The sequence below is a fragment of the Eptesicus fuscus genome, chromosome 4 (assembly GCF_027574615.1).
Source record: "Eptesicus fuscus isolate TK198812 chromosome 4, DD_ASM_mEF_20220401, whole genome shotgun sequence".
NCBI lineage: Eukaryota > Metazoa > Chordata > Mammalia > Chiroptera > Vespertilionidae > Eptesicus > Eptesicus fuscus.
This window is the reverse complement of record NC_072476.1, coordinates 75,005,082-75,029,564: the sequence shown is the minus strand read 5'-3', so window position 1 is coordinate 75,029,564 and position 24,483 is coordinate 75,005,082. Positions and strand designations below refer to the sequence as shown.

The 24,483-nt window shown below is 46.4% G+C and overlaps 1 protein-coding gene across 1 annotated transcript in view; it reads left to right on the top strand.

Annotated features, from left to right (window-relative positions):
• FCHO2 (FCH and mu domain containing endocytic adaptor 2) overlaps nt 1–24,483 on the top strand; it is a 136,306-nt gene that overhangs the window by 6,259 nt on the left and 105,564 nt on the right. Inside the window, exon 2 of the mRNA XM_054715177.1 lies at nt 18,850–18,941. Within this exon, the coding sequence (XP_054571152.1) occupies nt 18,850–18,941 (92 nt within the window). The remainder of the gene's footprint in view (nt 1–18,849; nt 18,942–24,483) is intronic.

Genomic DNA, 24,483 nt, shown 5'->3' with positions numbered 1-24,483 from the left:
TTCTATTACTTGAACTTTCCAAATATTATAGTTTGGGGTACCTGCTTAGGATATGATCCCATCAGATGGTATATTAAAATTCAAAAAGTATATATGTATGTATATTTACATATCTACATTAACAGATTTGTGAAATTTATACAGTTTAGTATTCAAGTTACAAAAGGAAATACAGTATTAAAAAAATGTCCTTTTCTTCTGTCATCAAGATCTCCCCAAAAACAATAACTGTTAACAATTTCTTATGTAGCTTTCCAGAGATAACCTATGTATATGTAAGCAAGTAACATCCACTAAATTAAAATGTATAATTGTATAACAGCCAGTTAGCCATGCCCAAATTGTTTTCAACTGCAACAGGCTATGAAAATGCAAACTACAGATTTCATCTAACTAGGTTCAAGTAGACTTGACGGGCAAACATTATAAAATTACAGTATTTTAGATGGCACCAAATTTTGTGAGGCCCTTGGATTTTTGGGTGGGGATGGGGGTGGAGGGATGGTTATTTTGTATTTTTTTGCCTTAATCTAGGAGGAATTTGAAAGTAAGAAATTAATACTGATTTGGTCTGCATAAAATTAATTCAGGGAAAGGATTTTAGAGCACTGATATGGAAAGGATAAACATTTTCTGTCTGGGTTCTTTTCTAGCCCTGCACACTAAATCCTAAATGCTCTAATCCCTTCAGAACTACTTAAATTATTTAAGCAAAGGCGTGGGAGAACAGGTATGTTTTGTATCATCCTGCATATTTGGCTAGCATAAGTCCTTTGGAAGTAGTTTTTTTGAGTCATGGGGTATCTTTTGAAATGATGAAATCCATCCTGATTTCATAATTCTAGAACAATTAATCCTAAGAAATCCCTATAGAAATATGGTGTTATACAGATTTATAAAGGAAAGGGAATAATGGGTTGGTTTTCAATTTACCTACTATGGAAAAATTAAAAAATATTAGAGTTTTAAGAATTTTAATAACAATTGGGTCCACAGAGTTAGCATACATTGGTCAGATATGGGGAAAAACAAAAACAGCAACTGAGATATATAGTTATATCTATTGATGAAAATACTAGAGAATGTTGCTGGAATGACCAGTCAGAGAGGATTATATTGGGAAGTGATTAGTGAACTGTGTGATGAAGATGAGGCACACAATTCCATCAGTTCATGAGGCACAAACATGTTTCTTGATGGAATTTCAGGATTAAAAATTATGGCTGGCGTGGCTCAGTGGTTGAGTGTCCACCTATGAACCAGGAGATCATGGTTTGATTCCTGTCAAGGCACATGCCTGGGTGTGGGCTAGATCCCTAGTGGGGTTGTGCAGGAAACAGCTGATGAATGATTCTCTCTCATTGATGTTTTTATCTCTCCCTAGCTCTCTGAAATCAATAAAAATATTTTAAAAAATATTATGGAAGATACTGACAAGTATGTTTGCTTGGCTTTAGGGAAGGAAGGTACAATATAAGTAAAGCAAATTGGTGGTACTGGGGTCTTAAAAGTAAAAAATGTTAGTTTTTAGTTGGGTGAAACAACAGCCAGTGAAGATGGTTTTCCTTTTAATTATAACCATAATTATGATGTAACTAGAGACCTGGTGCCTGAAATTTGTGCTCTGGGATGGGGTGCGGGCGGGGGGGCGGTCCCTCATCCTGGCCTGCACCCTCTCGCAGTCCGGTACCCCTCGCTCCTTAGCGCCTGCCTGCATGCTGCTATTTGCCACCAGCTTGCTGCTCCTTAGTGCTGCTGCCACTGCCGTTGCGCTCGCCAGCCATGAGCCTGGCTTCTGGCTGAGCGGCACTCCCCCTGTGGGTGTGCACTGACCACCAGGGGCCAGCTCCTGCCTTGGTCATTGCTCATCATAGTGACCAGTCGTTCTGCGGACCCTTCTGCCATTTGGTCGATTTGCATATTAGGCTTTTATTATATAGGATAGGTAAAACAGAAGTAAAAATTACCTATAGCCTTTCCCTCTATCCTCTAAGGTACTTAGAAACATGAAATTTTAAATGGGTTCTACTATATACCATATTTTCCGGTGTATAAGATGACTTTTTAACCCAGGAAAATCTTCTCAAAAGTCGGCGGTCACCTTATACGCCGGGTGTCATCTTATAGGGCGGGTATATCCCAGACTCTATATTTTAACTGGAAAAGTTGTGGGTCATCTTATACACCCAGTCGTCTTATACGCCGGAAAATACGGTAGTTTTGTATCTTACAATTTCCAAATGATACCAAGCATTTTTCTCATGTGATTAATTGTTCTTGAATATGTTTTTAGTGACTCCATAGGTTTCCATGGAATAGAGTGGCCATAATTTTTTTTTTAAATCCCGCCCCTTTGGACATTTAGGTTTGTTTTTTCCACTTACGAATTATGAGGACTTGAAACTTAAGTATTAATGTATACAGCATGCCAGTTGAAGTGGTAGCCTTCAGTGTCTTTGTAAGTATAGCTTGAAGAGTTTTTGAGAAAGCTGAAATTGTTGTTTTATTATTTTCATTTTGAGAGTAATGAAAATTACATTTATTTACAGATTACAGAAAATTTGAAAGACATAAAAATGAAAATTATCTCACAACTGTTTGCATCTGCTATTTTTGTAGAATCCATATGTAATATTTATTAGATGACTTTAAGGATTTAACTAACTGGGAAGAGGTAAGTTATAATTAAAACTCATCAGTCAACCAACAAATGTGTTTGAGTGACTTTTGCACCTGCACTGAGTAGTTTTGACTGCTGAGCAGTGCACATTCTACATACATTTTTTAAAATATATATTTTTATTGATTTCAGAGAGGAAGGGAGAGGGAAAGGGAGATAGAAACATTAGAGAATCATTGATCGGCTGCCTCCTGTATGCCCCTCACTGGGAACCGGAGCCAGCAACCTGGGCATGTGTCCTGACCAGGAATCAACCATGACCTCCTGGTTCATATGTCGACACCCAACCACTGAGCCACATTGGCCAGGTTCATTTTACATATTATAATCACTGGTGTGTTGTTTTTTTTTGCTTTAGTGATATCTTGCCAATAGTTCTGCAGAATCCTTTTAGTGATTATGTGTGAAAAACTGCTTGAATATGTTTTTTTGTTTTTTTCCTAGCAGTTTTTAAGGCAAAAATGGTATTGGAAGGCTGTCATTGCATATTTGTTGAATTCCCATCAAAAGTGTCTAGAAGATTCTTCAGTAGTGGGGCCATTCTTCAAAGGAGAAAGAGTATCTTCAGAATTGGTTGAATGTTTTATTGTGTTTTTTCAGAGAAGTCAAATAAAGTGAGACCATCAGAAATGTATTAATGCTGTACTTTGCAGTGACTTATCCAATGTTATCTAATAAATGTTGGTAAGAGTTAGAGTAAAAGGAGAATGTAGAGAGGTAGGAAGTGGTATTTATATTTAAGCTGTCTGGAGGTCAAAGGAAGATTAGGCATGTTGTTATTCACATGACAGTAACTCCTGACATTTCTCTTCCTTCCCCCAAAATACATATTTTTTTAATTGAAAAAGAAAATGGGTAAAATCAACTTTTTAATTCATACAGTCTACACTCTATCTTTTGCCTACTTTTCAGCTCTTGGACTCATCAAAATTGAAGTGTTTAATTTACTGTTGCCCTTAAAAGATTCTTTGAAAGAGAAGTTTCACACCATTAACTAAAATCTGTGGGGTTTACCGTGGATGGTAGCTCAGTTGGTTAGAGCATCATCCTGATATGCCAATGTTGCAGGTTTGATCTCCGGGCAGGGCACACACAAGAAGCAACCAATGATTACATAAATACATGGAACAACAAATGGATGTTTCTCTCCCTTCCTTTCTCTCTAAAATCAGTAAATTAAAAATCTGTGGGGTTTATAGCTTTATGCTTTTCTACTATTTTTGTGGTTCTTAAAACCTAGTTACTAGGTGTACCAATTAATAATGCAGATTTTATAATCACAGAAAACATGATAATTTCAAGAGAAACATCAAAAGTGCTTTATGCAAAGTAATGTCCATCGCTAGCTACACATTTCCCCCATCTTTAGGTAATTTGTGGATACCATCCCAATAGAACTTTTCTTGTTTTGAGGCAAACCATTCAGAGACCCAATTTTCCACTTCTTTGTATGTTTTGAAGTGCTGCTCAGAAAGTGCCTGTGCCCTCCATCGGAACAAGTGGTAATCTGAAGGAGCAAGGTCTGGTGAATATGGCGGGTGGGTTAATACATCCGAGGCAAGATCTTTTAACGTGTCTTTAACTGGCTTTGAAGTGTGTGATGGTGCATCATCATGAAGCAAAATTACTTTGCCGTGTCTTCTGGCACATTCTGGTCATTTTATGATCAAAGTGTGGTTCAAATAGATTATTTGTTGTCGGTATCGATCAGTATTAACGATTTCTCCTGGTTTTAGAAGCTCATAATACACCACACCTTCCTGATCCCATCAAATGCAGAGCATTGTCTTCTTTCCAAAGCGATTTGGCCTTGCAGTCGATGTTGATGGTTGACCTGGATCAACCCGTGATTTTGTGCATTTGGGATTCTCAAAATAAATCCATTTTTCATTGCCAGTCACAATTTGATGCAAAAAAGACTTTCTTTCCTGCCGTTGAAGCAACATTTTACTGATGACTTTTCGGTTTTCCATTTGTCTTTCATTCAGTTAATGTGGCACCCATTTTCCTTTAAAATCTTTCCCATTGCTTGTAAACAATCAGAAATTGTTTGCTGAGCAACGTTTAATCTTTCTGCAAGCTGTTTTTGAGTTTGACATGCATCTTCACCCAATAATGCTTGTAATTGTTGGTCTTCAAACTTTTTCTGTTGACCTGGACGTTCTTTGTCTTTCACATCTAAATCATCACTTTTAAAGCATTTAAACTAGCGTTCACAAGTATCTTGAGATGGAGCATGTTCACCATAAGCTTCCCAAAGTATACGATAACTTTTTCTTCAAAATAAAGTAATGAATTATAACTTCCTGCAAATACTCTTTTTTTTTGGCACGAAATTCGACATTTTTAAGTGTAAAAATATCTATGATGTTAACACCTTCAGCAAATTTGACATATGAAGTTTTGAAGCTTGTCAATATAACAAAATAGCACACATATCAAATCGCATATACATAAACATATGTGTAACTCCATCTAGTGAAAAAAATCCTCATTAATTGGTACACTTAGTATATGAGTTCCATTTTAGTTAAAATGGGAATTTCATAGCCTTTTAAATAGAGATACGCATTTCTCTTCAAGTGGAAATATGTTAGATTGTATTTTATAATCTATTAAAAAACTTTAGGTATAAAGTTGTGCTATAAAATCAACCAGAAAAAGATAAAGGTGCCTTTGGATTTCCAAAATAAGTTTGATGATTTATTTAAACTTTTTATATTTCAAGGATGTCTTACTTGTAAACTGTATTAGGCTAGAAAAAAATCTGAACATGTTCAGTGACTTGGGACCTTACTTAGGTTATCTTTTCAGTTAAATTTCAGTTCAGATGATAATTTAGGTCTAAGACAATATGCATAGTAGACCTCATTTTCATATTAAAATGTAGCATGTTACTATATATATGAGAAAAGGAATCTGGACTGATATACCTCAAACTGTTAACTGTAGTAGTCTTGGTTAAATTGGAGTGGTAAGAGGAAGTATGATTCTGGACTTTCATCTTCAAAGGATGGCAACACTTTTTTTTTTACTTCATACTAGGAATAGTTATACAAACATTTAAAAAAAAATAGGTTTTCATTGATTTCAGAGAGGAAGGAAGAGGGAGAGAGAGACAGAAACAATGAAGAGAGAATCATTGATCCGCTGCCTCTTTCACACCCCCCTACTGGGGATTGAGCCCACAACCCAGGTATGTTCCCTGCCCTGGAAACGAACTCTGACCTCCTGGTTCATAGGTCAATGCTCAACCACTGATAACACTGGCCGGGCTATCCAAAGATTTTTAACACTTTTTTATATTGGATTATAGGACAATTTTATTTGCCCCAGGTCGAAGGTAGGGGATGTTCTGTGAAAGTGATACCTCTTTGTAAAGTGCATTAAGATGAGCAGATAAAAGATCCTAGCCCTGGCTGGTTTGGCCCAGTGGATAGAGCATCGGCCTGGGGACTGAAGGGGCCCAGGTTCGATTCCGGTCAAGGGCATGTACCTTGGTTGCAGGCACATCCCCAGTAGGAGGGTGTGCAGGAGGCAGCTGGTTCTCTCACATCGATGTTTCTAACTCTCTATCCCTCTCCCTTCCTCTCTGTAAAAAATCAATAAAATATATTTATTTAAAAAAAAAAAAGATCCCATCTTGTGCAAACGGTCTTAGCAATTGTTCTCCTTGGGCCAGCAATGGTGTTGTTTTTGTCGGTTAATACTGAAAAGTTTCTCTGCAAGAATTTATTGATTAAAGAAGATAAAAATGTTATTTACTGAACTTTTTGGATAATGTTATTGAGCTATATTTTACATGCCATGTGATCCACTCATTTAAAGTATACAATTTAGTGGTTGTTGGTAATATTCACAATTTTAATAATATTTACAACCATCATCACAGTCAATTTAAAAACATTTTCATTACCTCAAAAAGAAATCCTGTACCATTTATCATCCCCTACATTACCCCCAACCCCCAAGCAACCTATTAATCTATTTTCTCTTTATTTTTTTTATTCTGGACTTTTAATATGAATGGAATCATTACAGTATGTGGTCTGTGTGACTGGCTTTTTTCTCTTAGCATAATGTTTTCGGGATTAATCAGTATTGTTGCATATATCAGTGCTTTATTCCTTTTATGGCTGAATAATATTCTAGTTCAGGGCTATATCACATTTTCTTTATTCATTTGTTGGGTTGTTTCCATCTTTTGGCTATTATGATTAATGCTGCTATAAACATTCTTGTACAGATGTCTTTGTGGACATGTGTATTTACTTGTTAAACTAATGAATTAACCACCTGAAAAGAAGCTCATCACTGATTAGTAAATACCTACCGGTACTCTTAAAAATCTAGCCACAGGTGTACCTCATTTTGTGCTTTGCTTTATTGTGCTTCACAGATGTTGTGTTTTTTATAAATTGGAGGCAAGTCCCTCCACCAGCATAAAACTTACGACTTGCTTTTTTGCAATACTCAGTTTGTTGCGGTGGTCTGGGACTGAACACACAGTATCTCTGAGGTATGCCTGTATTTGGTTATGGGTTTTGTTTTTTTTTTGTTTGTGTGTTTGTTTGCTTGGGTGGGTGACAATAATATTCTAACGATGATTGTGGTGATGGTTGCTCAACTCTATAAGTATCCTAAAAATTATTACAGTGTACAGATTTTAAATGGGTGAATTATATGGTGTGTGAATTATATCTCAATAAAACTTGTAAAAAAAGAATAATTTAAAAATTTGAGCAGAAGGAAAAAACAGTCATTGATAAGCAAGATTTGATATCAATAGTTGTGGTATACTTGGAAGAAAATTGCATTTTAAAAATGTCATGATACCTCTTAACTCTTCTATATTGAAGACTTGGTTTATTTATTTTTTATTGGAAAGTTAATCTGTGCTCATTATTCCACTTTCCAGAAATAATTTGCTGTTAATAGTTTGTTGTATATGCCTTTTAGACTCCTTTTGTATAAGTATAAGGTGGGGCAGAGATTTACAGTTGTTCATATGGAAAATAATGTAATAATTAATAAATAATAATTTAAGATTAAACTGTGTTTTGCATACTCACAACTATAAACCTACTTTTGCCCCACCCTGTATATACATGTTATTTTTTTCAGAGAAAATGAAATTCGATTAGGGATACTGTTTTGCACCTTCCTTTTTAATTCAATTCAATTTACTTTTTTTACCTAAAAAAAGAAAAAGCAGTATCAGGCCTCCATAGAAGAATGGGTCATTATGATTTCTGCAGTCATCTGTTACCAATGAACATAAATAGCAACCATATCCAACTGTTAGGGAAAGCTGACTTTTCTAAGTGAATAAGATTTGACCAACTTAAAAAAAATCTTGCTTATATATAGAACCTTCCTGTCCATTTTCAGCCATTTCCTATAAATCTACAGATATTTCAAACTGAAATTTAAAAATATGTTGCTCTTATTAGGAAGATACCAACTTTCAGAAATTGAGGTAGCAAGAACCAATTTGTTAAGAAAAGGCAAAACTACTCTCCAAAAGAAAAAGGGAATCTCCCAACTTCCCTTTTTCTTTCTTTCAAACAACATTGGGGATCGAGCCCACAACCTGGGCATGTGCCCTTGATCAGAATCAAACCTGGGACCCTTCAGTCCACAGGCTGACGTTCTGTCCACTGAGTTAAACCAGCTAGGTCTGTGTGCTGGTTTAAATAGCCCTTCACTCTCAGCTCTTCTCCATTTTTGCCTTTAAATATGCATAATGCACTTTGGGAACTCAGGTAACCTGGGCTTGTTAGAATTATGTGCAAATGAGAAGTAGTAGGTATGTTAGGCGAGAAATTTGGGACATAAGAGCTTCAGACTTTGGATTTTAAGGTTTTAGATTTCAGGTTTGTTTCTTTCAGGGTTCATATTATGAGAGTTGGTGGGTCCTCTAATCATTTGTAATTTCTATATTATAGTCAAGTAATGGGATGAATCCATCAGAATCCATTTCAGGCCTGTTATTATTTGTAATTTTATTTACTAATCTGCATGATGTTATTTTCACTTGCTATAGACTAGTGATAATGATTATTTCAAAAAATGTTCTTATTTTGGGTGGAATAAATTTGCATGCAAAAGCCAGGGAAAGTAAAAACTAGAATTAGATTATAAACTTTATCTTTATCTTAAGCATGAAAAAGTTGTAGAAGCCAAATGGATATGTTTGGACTCATAAGAGACTGTAGTTTATGACCAGGGCCAGGAATCGAGCCTGCCAACTGAGGTACGTGCCCTGTCCTTGAGCAGAATCGCACCTGGGACCCTTCAGTCTGCAGGCCCACATGCTATCCCTTGAGCCAAACCGATTAGGGCTAATGTTACATTCTTCCTGAAAAATGAAAATGGCTATTCATAATGTTAAGGATATTATCTCCTTACGAATATGACTTTTTTTTTTTTAAGCTTACAGCACCCGGTATTCGAATATGACATTTTAATTGTATGTATGGCAAACTAATTACTTAGTATATTAGTTGACAAGTTTATTAGGGATCACGTCAACATAACTGGAAGTTCCTATAATATGTTTCCTGTTTTTGGCAAAGTTTGGAAAAATTAGGTTTCAGGTTGCATAACACTTGCTTATGGTATTGCTTTTTATTTCCAGTAAATATATACTATTCTTTATTTTTCACTGAAGAAAAGTAACACTGACACTTGTGAAGAGAGTTGTTGAGCTTGGTTTATTGATAAAGTCTTTTATTTCATCTATTAGAGGCCTGATGCACAAAATTCGTGCAAGGGGGTGTGTGTGTCCCTCAGCCCAGCCTGCATCCTCTCCAATCTGGTACCCCTCGAGGGATGTCCAACTGCCCATTTAGGCCTGATCCCAGTAGGATCGGGTCTAAACGGGCAGTCAGACATCCCTCTCACAATCCAGGACTGCTGGCTCCTAACTGCTCACCTGCCTTCCTTCCTGATTGGCCCTAACTGCTTCTGTCTGCCAGCCTGATCACCCCCTAACCACTCCCCTGCCAGCCTGATTGCCCCTAACTGCCCTCTGCTGATTGATGCCTAACTGCTCTCCTGCCAGCCTGATTGCCCCTAACTGCCCTCCCCTGAAGGCCTGGTCACCTCTAACTGCCCTCCCCTGCAGGCCTGGGTCCCCCCCAACTGCCCTTCCCTGCAGGCCCGGTCGTCCCCAACTTCCCTCCTCTGCTGGCCTGATTGCCCACAACTGCCCTCCTTTGCAGGCATGGTCCCTCCCAACTGCCCTCTCCTGCTGGCTATCTTGTGGTGGCCATCTTGTGTCCACATGGGGGCAGCCATCTTTGACCACCTGGGGACAGTTGTGTGTTGGAGTGATGGTCAATCTGCATATTACTCTTTTATTAGATAGGATAGAGGCCTGGTGCACGGGTGGGGGCCGGATGGTTTTCCCTGAAGGGTGTCCCGGATCAGGGTGGGGGTTCCCTTGGTGCGTGGGGCGGCCTGGGTGAGGGGCCTGTGGTGGTTTGCAGGCCGGCCATGCCCCCCGGCGACCCAAGTGGAGGCCCTGGTATCTGGGGTTTATTTATCTTCTATAATTGAAACTTTGTAGCCTTGAGCAGAGGCCAGGGCTGGCCAGAGCGGGCGGGAAGCTTGGCTTCCTCCATTGCTGGGGAAACCCAAGCCGCCTGCTCGCTACATGGCCGCAGCCACCTTGGTTAGGTTAATTTGCATACTCGCTACTGATTGGCTGGTGGGTGTGGCTTGTGGGCCTAGTGGAGGTACTGTTAATTTGCATGTTTCTCTTTTATTAGTGTAGATGACATTGATATTTCTAATGTTTTCTTTGCTATGACTAGCTAACTTAACATTTATTAGATTAAATAACTAAAGGTTTTGTAGGATTGTGTAGTGGTCTGGTTCTGTTAATTTCCCATTAGTTGAGGACTAGCTAATAGACTGTTAATGCTCTTTTTAAAATTTTATCTACTTTCTCACTTCTCAAATTGCTTAAGTTTACTGAAAGACTCGTATTAGCAATTATAAAGTATCTTGTACATCGGGCTTCTAGTGATGTTATAAATATCCAAATGGCCCTTGGCAGAAAAAAGGTTCCCTACCTCTGTTGTAGTTTAATTATTATAACTTTTATTCATGTAATAAAAGTTATAATAATGACTTTTTAATTATTATTATAACGTTTATTCATTAATCAATGCTTATATGATTAGTAATATGCTGACTTGACTAAGATGTCAAGATTTAGTAATTTTAGGAGAAACCAAGATGGCGCCATAGGTTAAACACCTAACCCGCAGCCGGGCACAACAATTTCAAAAATACAACTAGAGGTCAGAACGGTCATCGTCCAGAACCACAGGAAAGCTGGCGGACTGAAATGCCCACAGCTGGGGAGAAGGAGAAGGCCACGGGGACAGTCGGGGGAGCCGCAAAAGCCTGAGGTATGGAGAAACGGACGGAGACACGAGCACGCGCGCCTGCGGGGAGGATGGAGCCGGAGAGGAAGGGGCGGCTGACGGCCTGGCCGGCGTTCACTGGCAGGAAGGAGATAAAGGCTCCGGATTGCGCTGAGCGCCGGCTCCGACTGCACTGAACCCCGTTCCGGGCGAAACCCTGGGAAGCCAGGCGCAGGCTGGGGGAATGAATCTGGGCTGTGGGGCGCAGGCACAGAGGAGCGGCGGAAGGCAGAGCTCCAGAGGCGCGCGCAGGAAGGGGCGCAAAGGACGGACTGTTGCCTGCGCCACTGAACTGCCCTAGCGGGAAGGAGACAAGGGCTCCGGACCGTGCTGAACCCCAGTTCCGACTGCACTGAACCCCAGTTCCGGGCGAAACCCTGGGAAGCCAGGCACATGCTGGGGGAATGAATTTGGCCTGTGGGGCAGAGGCACAGAGGAGCGGCGGCTCCAGAGGCGCACACGGGAGGGCGCGCAGAGGAGGGACTGTTGCCTGCGCCACTGAATGGCCCTGCTGGGAAGGAGACAAAGGCGCCAGACTGCGCTGAGACCCAGTTCCAACTACATTGAAACCCAGTTCCAGGCAGCGGGCAAAACTCCAGGGCGCGTTTCTCTCAGAGGTGTTTGCAAGGAATACAGAGGGACACAGACACAGGAGCCTCATGTCTCCTGCACAGCAACTCTTCCTATATAGACAAAGAGGGTCCTCATGGACAATTGGCCTGGAGGACAATTCCTCCTAGTGACACCAACAACAATCAAGACTTAACTGTAGATACTCACTCAGTTTCGCAACTGCGCCGCCCCCGCAGGCCGCCCGGCCCGGGGCACTGGGGACGCCGCGGCGGCAGCGGCGCCCGGAGCCCGGCGGCCGCCCAGCGCCCATCCCCGCCGCGAGGCCCCCGCGCGCCTGGTTCCGCGGGCCGCGCGCCCCGCACACCGGACGGAGGCCCGGGCGCCCTCTCCGTGCACCTCCCGGCGCCACTAGACCTCAGTAGAGTTGACTGAATTCAAGGGATTAAGAAGAACAAATTGGGGAATTCGAAAAAGATGACGGCGGAGGTGAAGGCTGATGTGTTGCCTCACATGGCAGTTTCGGAAATACAACTGGAACATGGACTAGTGAGGGTGGCGACTGCTGCTCGCGTCTCCCCAGACCGGGCGGCTGCTCCTCTCAGTCAGCACCGCAGCCGGGGCCATGGGCTCGTGGGCGCCGCAGCAGCTGCTGTGGCGGCGGCCGCGGACTCGGCGCAGCGGCTCTCTGTGAAGGAAGAGACCATCTTTCTGCAGGAGGGGCGCATCCGCGCCACCGACCTGGCCGAACTGCGCAGTGAGATCCTCGAGGCCCCGGAGGCCGCCAACACCGATTTGGAGGATTCTTAGGAGTTCTCATCTTACATTCAAGCCCTTTAAGCCATTTTGACAGAGGAGAATCAAGAAGGCGGCTAAGTTAAACAAAGGAACTGCGAACTCCACCGCGCACAGCAATTTCAGGGGCACGAATGGAGGACAGAGCCTCTGCCATCCAGAACTACAGGAGAGATGGCTGAATGGTAGATTTATAGCTAAGAGGGAAGAGGAAACCAGCGAAATCGGAGGGGATGAGGTGTGGAGGCGCGTGGGTCTGGTTGGTGGCGGGGGAAAGGGGCTTTTGTTCCAAACCTAGGGGAGATTAGCTCTCCATCACACTGAAATCCAGCTTCTGGGGACCCATGGGAGACCCAGATGCCTGCGGGGAGAGGCGGGACTCTTGCGGAGGTGCCAAGCGCCCCTGGGTCTGGGGGAGGCCGCGCTCCCCTGGGTCCGAGTGAGGCCAGGGGTCCATAGATCCAGGTGAGGCCTCGCGCATCTAGGCCCGGGTGAGCCCAAGTGGCCCTGGGTCTGGGAGAGGCCAAACATCCCTGGGTCCAGGTGAGACCATGTGTCCCTGGATCGGGTGAGGCCTCGTGAACCTAGGCCCGGGTGAGCCCAAGTGGCCCTGGGTCTGGGAGAGGCCAAGCGTCCCTGGGTCCGGGTGAGACCATGTATCCCTGGATCCGGGTGAGGCCTCGTGCACCTAGGCCCGGGTGAGCCCAAGTGGCCCTGGGTCTGGGAGAGGCCAAGCGTCCCTGGGTCCGGGTGAGACCATGTGTCCCTGGATACGGGTGAGGCCTCGTGCACCTAGGCCCGGGTGAGCCCAAGTGGCCCTGGGTCTGGGAGAGGCCAATCGTCCCTGGGTCCGGGTGAGACCATGTGTCCCTGGATCCAGATGAGGCCTCGTGCACCTAGGCCCGGGTGAGCCCAAGTGGCCCTGGGTCTGGGAGAGGCCAAGCGTCCCTGGGTCCGGGTGAGACCATGTGTCCCTGGATCCGGGTGAGGCCTCGAGCACCTAGGCCCGGGTGAGGCCACGTGCCCCTGGGTCTGGAAAAGACCAAGCGCCCCTGGGTCCTGGTGAGACCATGTGTCCCTGGATCCGGGTGAGGCCTCGTGCACCTAGGCCCGGGTGAGCCCAAGTGGCCCTGGGTCTGGGAGAGGCCAAGCGTCCCTGGGTCCGGGTGAGACCATGCGTCCCTGGATCCGGATGAGGCCTCGTGCACCTAGGCCCGGGTGAGCCCAAGTGGCCCTGGGTCTGGGAGAGGCCAAGCGTCCCTGGGTCCGGGTGAGACCATGCGTCCCTGGATCAGGATGAGGCCTCGTGCACCTAGGCCCGGGTGAGCCCAAGTGGCCCTGGGTCTGGGAGAGGCCAAGCGTCCCTGGGTCCGGGTGAGACCATGCGTCCCTGGATCCGGGTGAGGCCTCGTGCACCTAGGCCCGGGTGAGCCCAAGTGGCCCTGGGTCTAGGAAAGGCCAAGCGTCCCTGTGTCCGGGTGAGACCATGTGTCCCTGGATCCGGGTGAGGCCTCGTGCACCTAGGCCCGGGTGAGCCCAAGTGGCCCTGGGTCTGGGAGAGGCCAAGCGTCCCTGGGTCCGGGTGAGACCATGTGTCCCTGGATCCGGGTGAGGCCTCGTGAACCTAGGCCCGGGTGAGCCCAAGTGGCCCTGGGTCTGGGAGAAGCCAAGCGTCCCTGGGTCCGGGTGCGACCATGTGTCCCTGGATCCAGATGAGGCCTCGTGCACCTAGGTCCGGGTGAGCCCAAGTGGCCCTGGGTCTGGGAGAGGCCAAGCGTCCCTGGGTCCGGGTGCGACCATGTGTCCCTGGATCCAGATGAGGCCTCGTGCACCTAGGTCCGGGTGAGCCCAAGTGGCCCTGGGTCTGGGAGAGGCCAAGCGTCCCTGGGTCCGGGTGAGACCATGTGTTCCTGGATCCAGATGAGGCCTCGTGCACCTAGGCCCGGGTGAGCCCAAGTGGCCCTGGGTCTGGGAGAGGCCAAGCGTCCCTGGGTCCGGGTGCGACCATGTGTCCCTGGATCCGGATGAGGCCTCGTGCACCTAGGCCCGGGTGAGCCCAAGTGGCCCTGGGTCTGGGAGAGGCCAAGCGTCCCTGGGTCCGGGTGAGACCATGTGTCCCTGGATCCGGATGAGGCCTCGTGCACCTAGGCCCGGGTGAGCCCAAGTGGCCCTGGGTCTGGGAGAGGCCAAGTGTCCCTGGGTCCGGGTGAGACCATGCGTCCCTGGATCCGGGTGAGGCCTCGTGCACCTAGGCCCGGGTGAGCCCAAGTGGCCCTGGGTCTAGGAAAGGCCAAGCGTCCCTGTGTCCGGGTGAGACCATGTGTCCCTGGATCCGGGTGAGGCCTCGTGCACCTAGGCCCGGGTGAGCCCAAGTGGCCCTGGGTCTGGGAGAGGCCAAGCGTCCCTGGGTCCGGGTGAGACCATGTGTCCCTGGATCCAGATGAGGCCTCGTGCACCTAGGCCCGGGTGAGCCCAAGTGGCCCTGGGTCTGGGAGAGGCCAAGCGTCCCTGTGTCCGGGTGAGACCATGTGTCCCTGGATCCGGGTGAGGCCTCGTGCACCTAGGCCCGGGTGAGCCCAAGTGGCCCTGGGTCTGGGAGAAGCCAGGCGTCCCTGGGTCCGGGTGCGACCATGTGTCCCTGGATCCAGATGAGGCCTCGTGCACCTAGGTCCGGGTGAGCCCAAGTGGCCCTGGGTCTGGGAGAGGCCAAGCGTCCCTGGGTCCGGGTGAGACCATGTGTCCCTGGATCCAGATGAGGCCTCGTGCACCTAGGCCCGGGTGAGCCCAAGTGGCCCTGGGTCTGGGAGAGGCCAAGCGTCCCTGTGTCCGGGTGAGACCATGTGTCCCTGGATCCGGGTGAGGCCTCGTGCACCTAGGCCCGGGTGAGCCCAAGTGGCCCTGGGTCTGGGAGAAGCCAGGCGTCCCTGGGTCCGGGTGCGACCATGTGTCCCTGGATCCAGATGAGGCCTCGTGCACCTAGGTCCGGGTGAGCCCAAGTGGCCCTGGGTCTGGGAGAGGCCAAGCGTCCCTGGGTCCGGGTGCGACCATGTGTCCCTGGATCCAGATGAGGCCTCGTGCACCTAGGTCCGGGTGAGCCCAAGTGGCCCTGGGTCTGGGAGAGGCCAAGCGTCCCTGGGTCCGGGTGAGACCATATGTTCCTGGATCCAGATGAGGCCTCGTGCACCTAGGCCCGGGTGAGCCCAAGTGGCCCTGGGTCTGGGAGAGGCCAAGCGTCCCTGGGTCCGGGTGCGACCATGTGTCCCTGGATCCGGATGAGGCCTCGTGCACCTAGGCCCGGGTGAGCCCAAGTGGCCCTGGGTCTGGGAGAGGCCAAGCGTCCCTGTGTCCGGGTGAGACCATGTGTCCCTGGATCCGGGTGAGGCCTCGTGCACCTAGGCCCGGGTGAGCCCAAGTGGCCCTGGGTCTGGGAGAGGCCAAGCGTCCCTGGGTCCGGGTGCGACCATGTGTCCCTGGATCCAGATGAGGCCTCGTGCACCTAGGTCCGGGTGAGCCCAAGTGGCCCTGGGTCTGGGAGAGGCCAAGTGTCCCTGGGTCCGGGTGAAGCCAGAGCCTGGGTCCGGGTGAGGCCGTGTGCCCCTGGATCCATCCGGGTGAGGCTGGGTCCCAGGCCCGGGTGAGACCACGCGCCCCTTGGGTATGGGTGAGGCCACGTGCCCCTTAGTCCGGGTGACGCCGTGCCCCTGGGTTCGGCCGAGACCAAACCAGAGGGAGTCGGACCTCCGTTACCGCCATTTGTCCACCATCCAGAGCTGGGGGGTCAGTGCTGACATGTACACATAAGGAACTACTGGACATTGAAATTGAGTCTCAAAAGAACTGTTGGTCCAGGGGGAAGCTCGCTACAGACTGATTCATTTGCCTGTCAGCATAACTATTATTGCTCGTCTCACATTCAGTGCTTATTAGTATATATCTAGTGACATATGATCTCGCTCATCTAGGGGAAATGATGAACAACATAGACTGAGGAACAAGAACAGAACCAGAAGCAAGGAGGCATCGATCGGACTATCGGGCCTCAGAGGGAGGATAGGGGAGGGTAGGGGGAGGGTGGGGGGAGGGGGAGAGTTCAACCAAAGGACCTGTATGCATGCATATAAGCCTATCCAACGGTTAAGTTCAACAGGGGATTGGGGCATGCGTGGGGAGAGGGGTGGGATGGGAATGGGGGGATGAGGACAAATATGTGACACCTTAATCAATAAAGAAATTTAAAAAAAAAAAAAAAAAAAAAAAAAGATTTAGTAATTTTAGAGTACAGACTTTTGAGTTAAATCAATGATTTTCAACCTTTTTATCTGATGGCACACATAAACTAATTACTAAAATTCTGCAGCACACCAAAAAATATATTTTTTGCTGATCTGCCAAAAAATAGGTGTAATTTTGATTCATTCACACTGGATGGATTTTGTTGTGTTGGCTGTTGTCATTTTTTTAAATTTGATGATCTAAGGGAAAAGAGGGCAGTGTCCCTGACTAAATAGTCAAGTATTGTATGTTTTAGAAATTATTGCAGCACACTGGTTGAAAATCGCTGTGTTAAATAATTAGGGATCCCTTAATGCCTATTCAAGGAATTGAATTTTGGTATTTAGTAATGTATTTAAAGAGGTCCATGGTTATCTTTTCTAAATTATACTACATATTATCCTACCTAATAAAAGGGTAATATGCAAATAATCATCACTCCGCTATGCCCACGATTGGGCCGGCAGGAGGCTGGGGGGCGGGACTCGGGGTGGCCTATCCGGCCGTTAAGAGGCGTGGGGGGCGGGCCTATCTGGCCGTTGAGAGGCGCCGGAGGCTTTTGGCCTGGTGCACGAGCGGACACCCAGCTCCCCTGCCATCGAAAGCCGGGAGCTGGGTGTTCGCTCCAGCTCCAGGCCAAAAGCCTCCCTGGTGCATGAGCGGACACCCAGCTCCCCTGCCATCGAAAGCGGGGAGCTGGGTGTCCCCTCCGGCTCCAGGCCAAAAGCCTCCGCTGGAGGTTTTGGCCTGGTGCACCAGCGGACCCCCTGCCATCGATTGCAGGGAGCTGGGGGTTTCTTCAGCCTGGTACACCAGCGGAACCCCTGCGATTGATCACCTGGGCAGGGAGCTGGGGGTCTGCTTTCAGCCTGGGCAGGAGTGGACCTCCTGCGATTGATTGTAGGGAGCTGGGGGTCCGCTCCTGCCCAAGATGCTTTCGGTCTGGGCAGGCCTGGGCAGGGGCTGAGTCGGTGATCAGAGGGAGCTGGAGAGGCCTCCCCAGGCCTAAAGCTTTGGCCAGAGGCTTTAGGCCTGGGCAGGGCCCAGCCCTCCATTGGTGTGAACTATAGAGGAAACACCTTTTCTGGCTGCACATTGGCTAAGCTTCCTGTATGCCACTGGTAATATTCTTAGTAACTTGGGTAACAAGAATCCAAAAAGGTGATCTAGGGTTTTTCCACCACACTTCTGGAGGAAAAAATGAAGGTCTGCTGCTGGAAGGCTAAGAAATGTCATATCCTGCCCTAGCCGGTTTGACTCAGTGGATAATGCCTCAGCCTGCAGACAGCAGGGTCTGGGTTTGATTCTGATCAAGGGCATGTACCTAGGTTGCAGGCTCCTCCCTGGCCGGGGCCCAGATCAGGGCTCATGCAGGAGGCAACCAATCAAAGTGTTTCTCTCTGTCTTTCCCTTTCTCTTCCACATTCTCTAAAAGTCATTGGAAACATACCCTCAGGTGAGGATAAAAAATAAATAAATCCATATCCTATGAAAGACACATCTTGAAAATGCCTAAAGAAAGTTGTCATTTTTTCTTGGTGAATGGACTGGAGTCCGTGTTGATGAAAACTCCTTGGTGGCTGCGGTGACTGACAGTGGCTGCAGCAGTGGGGTGATGGGGCTGGTGCCTTCCCCTGACCAGCCCGGTTGCCTCCCACAAAGGGAGGCCAGACTGTGGCTTAGGTACGCTCCCTGTGGGGCGTGGGCCTAAGCCATCAGTAGGACATCCCCTGAGGGCTCCCAGTATGTGAGAGGGGGCAGGTTGGGCTGAGGGACCCCCGACCCCCCAGTACATGAATTTTGTGCACCGGGCCCCTAGTTCCTTAATATTTCATACTTAATTTCATTAATGTACCCTTATGAGTGATTATAGAGTATGCATATATACATGATTGCATATATAATAAAAATAAACTTTATGAAACCTTACAATATTCATTTGATATAGTTTAAAGTCTTACAGTGAGCAACAATGGTTAAATTTAGGAAAGATAGCTTACCTGACTATCAGAATTGCATATTTGTTAATGTTATTTTGATCTCTCTCTCTTATTTATTTTTTTTTATTAAACTAAAATTCTTTTTAAATTGTAGGGAGAAAAAAATAGTGGCTTTGATGTTCTTTACCATAATATGAAACATGGACAGATATCGACAAAAGAGCTAGCAGATTTTGTAAGAGAAAGGTATGTATTTTTTCATGTCATTTAACAATTTATTACAAGTTAAATTTTAGAATATAAATGAGAAAATTTTGATTGTATACAAGTACAGTTGTTAAAAGTATACTATAGTTATACTTTAAAGTAATATCTGTGATCTACTGAGGGCTAAATAGTGACTCCAACTGGCATTGTTAAACTGATTTATGTATCACTGCCTGAAAATATTATCTACATATATTTCATTGAATGTGCTAGCAAGGTAATACAATAGAAAAATTGAGGAACTTTGAAGAATAAAATATTACAATTTCTTTAAATAAACATGTCAGTAAAGAAAACATACTAAAATAATTTGAAAAGACTAAGTTTTCTGAACTTGTAGTTCAGGGGTGGGGAATGTTCAGCCTGCGGGTTGTATAAGGCTTGTGAAATCATTTGGTCTGGCCCTGCCGAAGCATTGGGGGTGAGTTCATTAACCTTTTGCACTCGGATGTCGAGTGTGACTCGACACGGTTAGCATCGGTAGCAGCTCGTATGTCGAATTGTATTGAATGTATCAATAATTTGAAATATAAAAAAATCCAAATAAATAAGTTTGTATGAAAAGAAACTCCAATTTTTTATTCTACTGCCGTGCTTTGTAAAATCTGGGGTATTTAAAAAATTAAATCCCGAGTAGAATAAAGGAATCGAGAAAAAAGCAAGCGAGTGCAAAGGGTTAAATGTTTGACCAAATATAGCAGGCTAATTTTTAAGTTGATAATTTGGCCTGCTAATCTTACCCAATAATAGACAAACATGTAAATTGACCATACCTTTGCTATGCCCACCAGCCAATCAGAGTGAGTATGCAGATTAACCCACCAAAGATGGCAGTTAATTTGCATACACAGGTGCTGAGCGACAAGGGGGTGGGCGGGGGGGCGGGAATGGCGACGAAGCAGGGTTCCGCCCCAACCCTGTCTCTCAGGGCCTCTGGGCAGTGTGGGAAGGCAGGGCAGGAGTGGAAAGAGGCGGCTCTAGGGCCTGAGTGGAAAGGGGCTGGGCTTGAGTGGAAAGGCAGTGCCGGCAGCCAGGGAAAGGAAGGCCCATTCTAGCACGAATCTTCGTGCATCGGGCTTCTAGTCCTACCAAATAATAGACAAATATGCAAATTGACCATACCTCTGCCACTCCCACAAGCCACGTCCACCATCCAATCAGAGTGAGTATGCAAATTAACCCAACCAAGATGGCTACAGCCACAGAGAGCAAGGTTTCCTAGGTAACAGAGGAAGCCAAGCTTTCTGCCTGCCCTTGCCAGGCCTAAGCCTCCACTCAAGCTACAAAGTTTCAATTATAGAAGGTAAACAAATTCAAACAAATGGCGGCAGAATGGAGCTTGAGAGAGCAGGCCAGGGTTGCCTCTGGCAACAGGGGAAGCAAAGCTTTCCGCACACCCTGGCCGGGCCCACCCACTTAAGGCTACAAAGTTTCAATTATAACCCCAACAGAAATGGCTGCCGGCTGCGGAGGGAGCCCCAGGCTTGGCTCTGCTCCAGGCTACAAAGTTTCAATTGTAGAAGGAAAATAAATTCCAGATACCAGGGCCTCTGCTTGCGTTGCCAGGGGGCGTGGCTGGCCTGCAAACCACCACAGGCCCCTTGCTCAGGCCGCCCCATGCCTCAAGGGAACCCCACCCTGATCAAGGATACCCTTCAGGGCAAACCAGCTGGCCCCTACCCCTGTACCAGGCCTCTATCCTATCTAATAAAAGAGTAATATGCAGATTGATTATCACTGCAACACACAATATAGCTGCCCCCATGTGGTCAAAGATGGCTGCCCCCAAGTGGACACAAGATGGCCACCACAAGATGGCAGCAGGAGAGGGCAGTTGGGAGGCACCCGGCCTGCAAGGGAGGGCAGTTGAGAAGGACCAGGCCTGCAAGGGAGGGCAGTTGGAGGTGATCAACCCTGCAGGAGAGGGCAGTTAGGAGTGACCAGGCCAGCAGAGGAGGGAAGTTGGGGGCAAACAGGCTGGCAGCAGAGTGGTTAGGGGGTGATCAGGCTGGCAGGCAGAAGCGGTTAGGGGCAATCAGAAAGGCAGGCAGGCAAGCATTTGGGAGCCAGCAGTCCTGGATTGTGAGAGGGGTCCCAGATTGGAGAAGGTACAGGCTAGGCTGAGGGACAACCCCCCTCCGTGCATGAATTTCGTGCACCGGGTCTCTAGTGATTTTATAAATATCCAAATGGCTCTTGGCAGAAAAAAGGTTCCCCACCTCTGTTGTAGATTAATTATTATTATAACTTTTATTTTTAAAGAGGCCCTAAGTATGTATTTTTAAATCCTGCAAATTTACAAAATATGATTAATATATTAGTTAATATTAATATAATAGTTAATTTAGAAACTATTAAAAATCATTATAATTTTATTTGATTAAAGTTGTTTTGTAGTTGGGCCCACTTGATGATTTTTATATGAATACATTTAAAGTCTTTACCATGATTATGGAGGGATAAATGCCTTTAGATGCAATACTTCATTTATTTTTTCATCAATATATATCTAATGTCTGCTGTGTGTCAGACTCTTGTTTGGATTCTGGGTGTATAGTGGTAAAGATACAACTTCTTCTGTCTTCATACAGTTAACTGACGGGTAGAAAATGAAGAACAAACTTTTTATGTAACACCAATCCTCTTAATGGCTTTCACCTACTGGAGTTAAGAGGGAGCCCAAAAGCTCTAAATACTATGGATAAAGCTATCCCTCTCTGGCTTCTGTGTCATCATTGGCAGGTGGAAAGGAGAGGTCCCAGAACTCTGCATCTCTGACATGTCCCCTAGCCTGCCTTTTGCACCAACACTTGCATCACTACTATAACTAACTACTTTGATATCATTAGGCATTAGTCATGCCTTTTTACCCTGTTTATATCAGTAACCATAAGAATTCCAGGACTCCTTGGCCATCTCTTTGCCTAGAATCTAATCCCTTTATGATTCTGTGAGCAGTGAGACAACCCCTCCTTCCACTCCCCCTTCCCTGCTTTATTTTTCTTCATAAAACTTAAGCCATCTAATAGAAGCAATATTTTACTTACTTGTCTATCTTAGAATATAAATCTCATAAGAGTAGGGTTTTTTTGTGGGTTATTTTTTTTATTACTCTATTTCCTGCACTTGGGGGAGTGCTTGCCTCTTTAGTAGGCCCTCAGTATATATATTTTTTAAAAATAATTTTTATTTTTCAATTACAGTTGCTACACATTGTTATGTTAGTCTGGTCTGCACCCCAGTGATTAAACATTACATAACTCACTAAGTGATCATCCTGCTAAATCTCACACCCATCTGACACCATGCATAGTTATTATAATACTAGAAGCCCGGTGCACGGAATCCCCAGGATTGGGCCTAAACCGGCAATAGGACATCCCTCTCACAATCCAGGACTGTTGGCTCCTAACTGCTCACCTGCCTGACTCCTGATTGCCCCTAACTGCCCCCACCCCATGGCCTGGTCACCCCCAACTGCCTCTCCCGCCAGCCTGGTTGCCCCCAACTGCCCCCCTGCTGGCCTGGTCGCCCCCAACTGCTCCCCCTGCTGGCCTGGTTGCCCCATGCAGCCTGCTGTCCAGTTGTTTGGTCGTCCCTCACTAATCCCCCTCCAGCCTGGTCGCTCCACGCAGCCTGCTGTTCATTTGTTTGGTCATCCTTCACTAACCCCCCTGCCGACCTGGTTGCCCCACGCAGCCTGCTGTTCAGTCGTTTGGTCGTCCCTCACTAACCCCCCTGCCAGCCTGGTCGCCCCACGCAGCCTGTTCGGTCGTCCATTCGGTTGCTTAGGCTTTTATATAGATAGATTATTTTACCTATACTAGAGACCTGGTGCATAAAATGTGTGCACTGCGGGGGGGTGTCCCTCAGCCCAGCCTGCACCCTCTCCAATCTGGGACTGCTGGCTCCTAACCACTTGCCTGCCTGCGTGGCTGATTGCCCCTGACCACTCTGCCTGCCAGCCTTATAGCCCCCTAACCACTCCCCTGCTGGCCTGATTGACACCTAACCGCTTCCCTGCCGGCCCAATCACCCACAACTGTCCTCCCCTGCAGGCCCGGTCGCCTCCAACTGCCCACCCCTGCAGGCCTGGTTCCCCGCTAACTGCCCTCCCCTGCAGGCCTGGTTTCCCCCACCTGCCCTCCCCTGCAGGCCTGATCACCCCCAACTGCTCTCCTCTGCAGGCCTGGTCGCCCCCAACTGCCCTCCCCTGTAGGCCTGGTCCCCCCCAACTGCCCTCCCCTGCAGGCCTGGTTGCCCCCAACTGCCCTTCCCTGCTGGCCATCTTGTGACAACGTGGGGGTGCCCATCTTGTGACGATGTGGGGGCGGCCATCTTGTGATGTGAGGGCTGAGGGTCAATTTGCATATTACCTCTTTATTATATAGGATTCTATGTGCTGTACTATACATTCCTATGACTATTCTGTAACAACCCATTCCCTCAACCCCCTTCCATCTGGCAGCCATCAAAATGTTCTATGTATCTATGAGTCTGTTTCTGTTTTGCTTGTTCATTTATTTTATTTTTTTAAAATATATTTTTATTGATTTCAGAGAGGAAGGGAGAGGGGGAGAGAGGTAGAAACATCAATGATGAGAGAGAATCATTGATCGACTGCCTTCTGCAAGCTCCATACTGGGGATCGAGCCCACAACCCGAGCATGTGCCCTGACTGGGAATCGAACCTTTTGGTTCATAGGTCAGTGCTCAACCACTGAGCTATGCTGGTTTTCATCACTTTGAGTATTTCTTGCCACTCCCTTCTGGTCTACAAAATTTGTGTTGAGAAATCAGCTGACAGTCTATGGGAGCTACTTTGTAGGTAACTAACTACTTTTCTCTTGCTGCTTTTAAAATTCTCTTTGTCTTTAACCTTTTGCATTTTAATTATGATGTGACTTGGTATGGGCCTCTGGTTTCATTTTGTTTGAGCCTCTGTGCTTCCTGACTTGTATGTCTATTTCCTTCACCAGGTTAGGGAAGTTTTCTGTCATTATTTTTTCAAATAGGTTTTCATTTTCTTGCTCTCTTTTCCTTCTGGCACCTGCATGATGTGAATGTTGGTACTCTTGTAATTGTCCCAGAGGTTTCCTACACTATCTTTTTTATTTTTCACTGTTCTGATTGGGTGTTTTTGCTTCCTTACGATACAAATCACTATTTGATTCTCAGCTTCATCTACTCTAATGTTGATTCCTTATAAATTATTCTTTATTTCAGTTAGTGTATCCTTCATTTCTATTTTTAAAAAATAATAGTTTTTCTTTGATGATTTTTAGAGGAAGGGAGAGAGAAAGAAGTATTGATGTGAGGAGAGACATTGATGGGTTGCCATACTCACGTGCCCCACCTGGGGGGTTGAACCTGCAACCTGGGTATGTACTCTGACCGGGAATCGAACCCGCCACCTTTTGGTGTATGGGGTGATGCTCCAACTAACTGAGCCACACTGGCCAGGACAGTGTATCCTTCATTTCGGACTAGTCCTTTTTATGCTGTTGAAGCTCTCACTAAG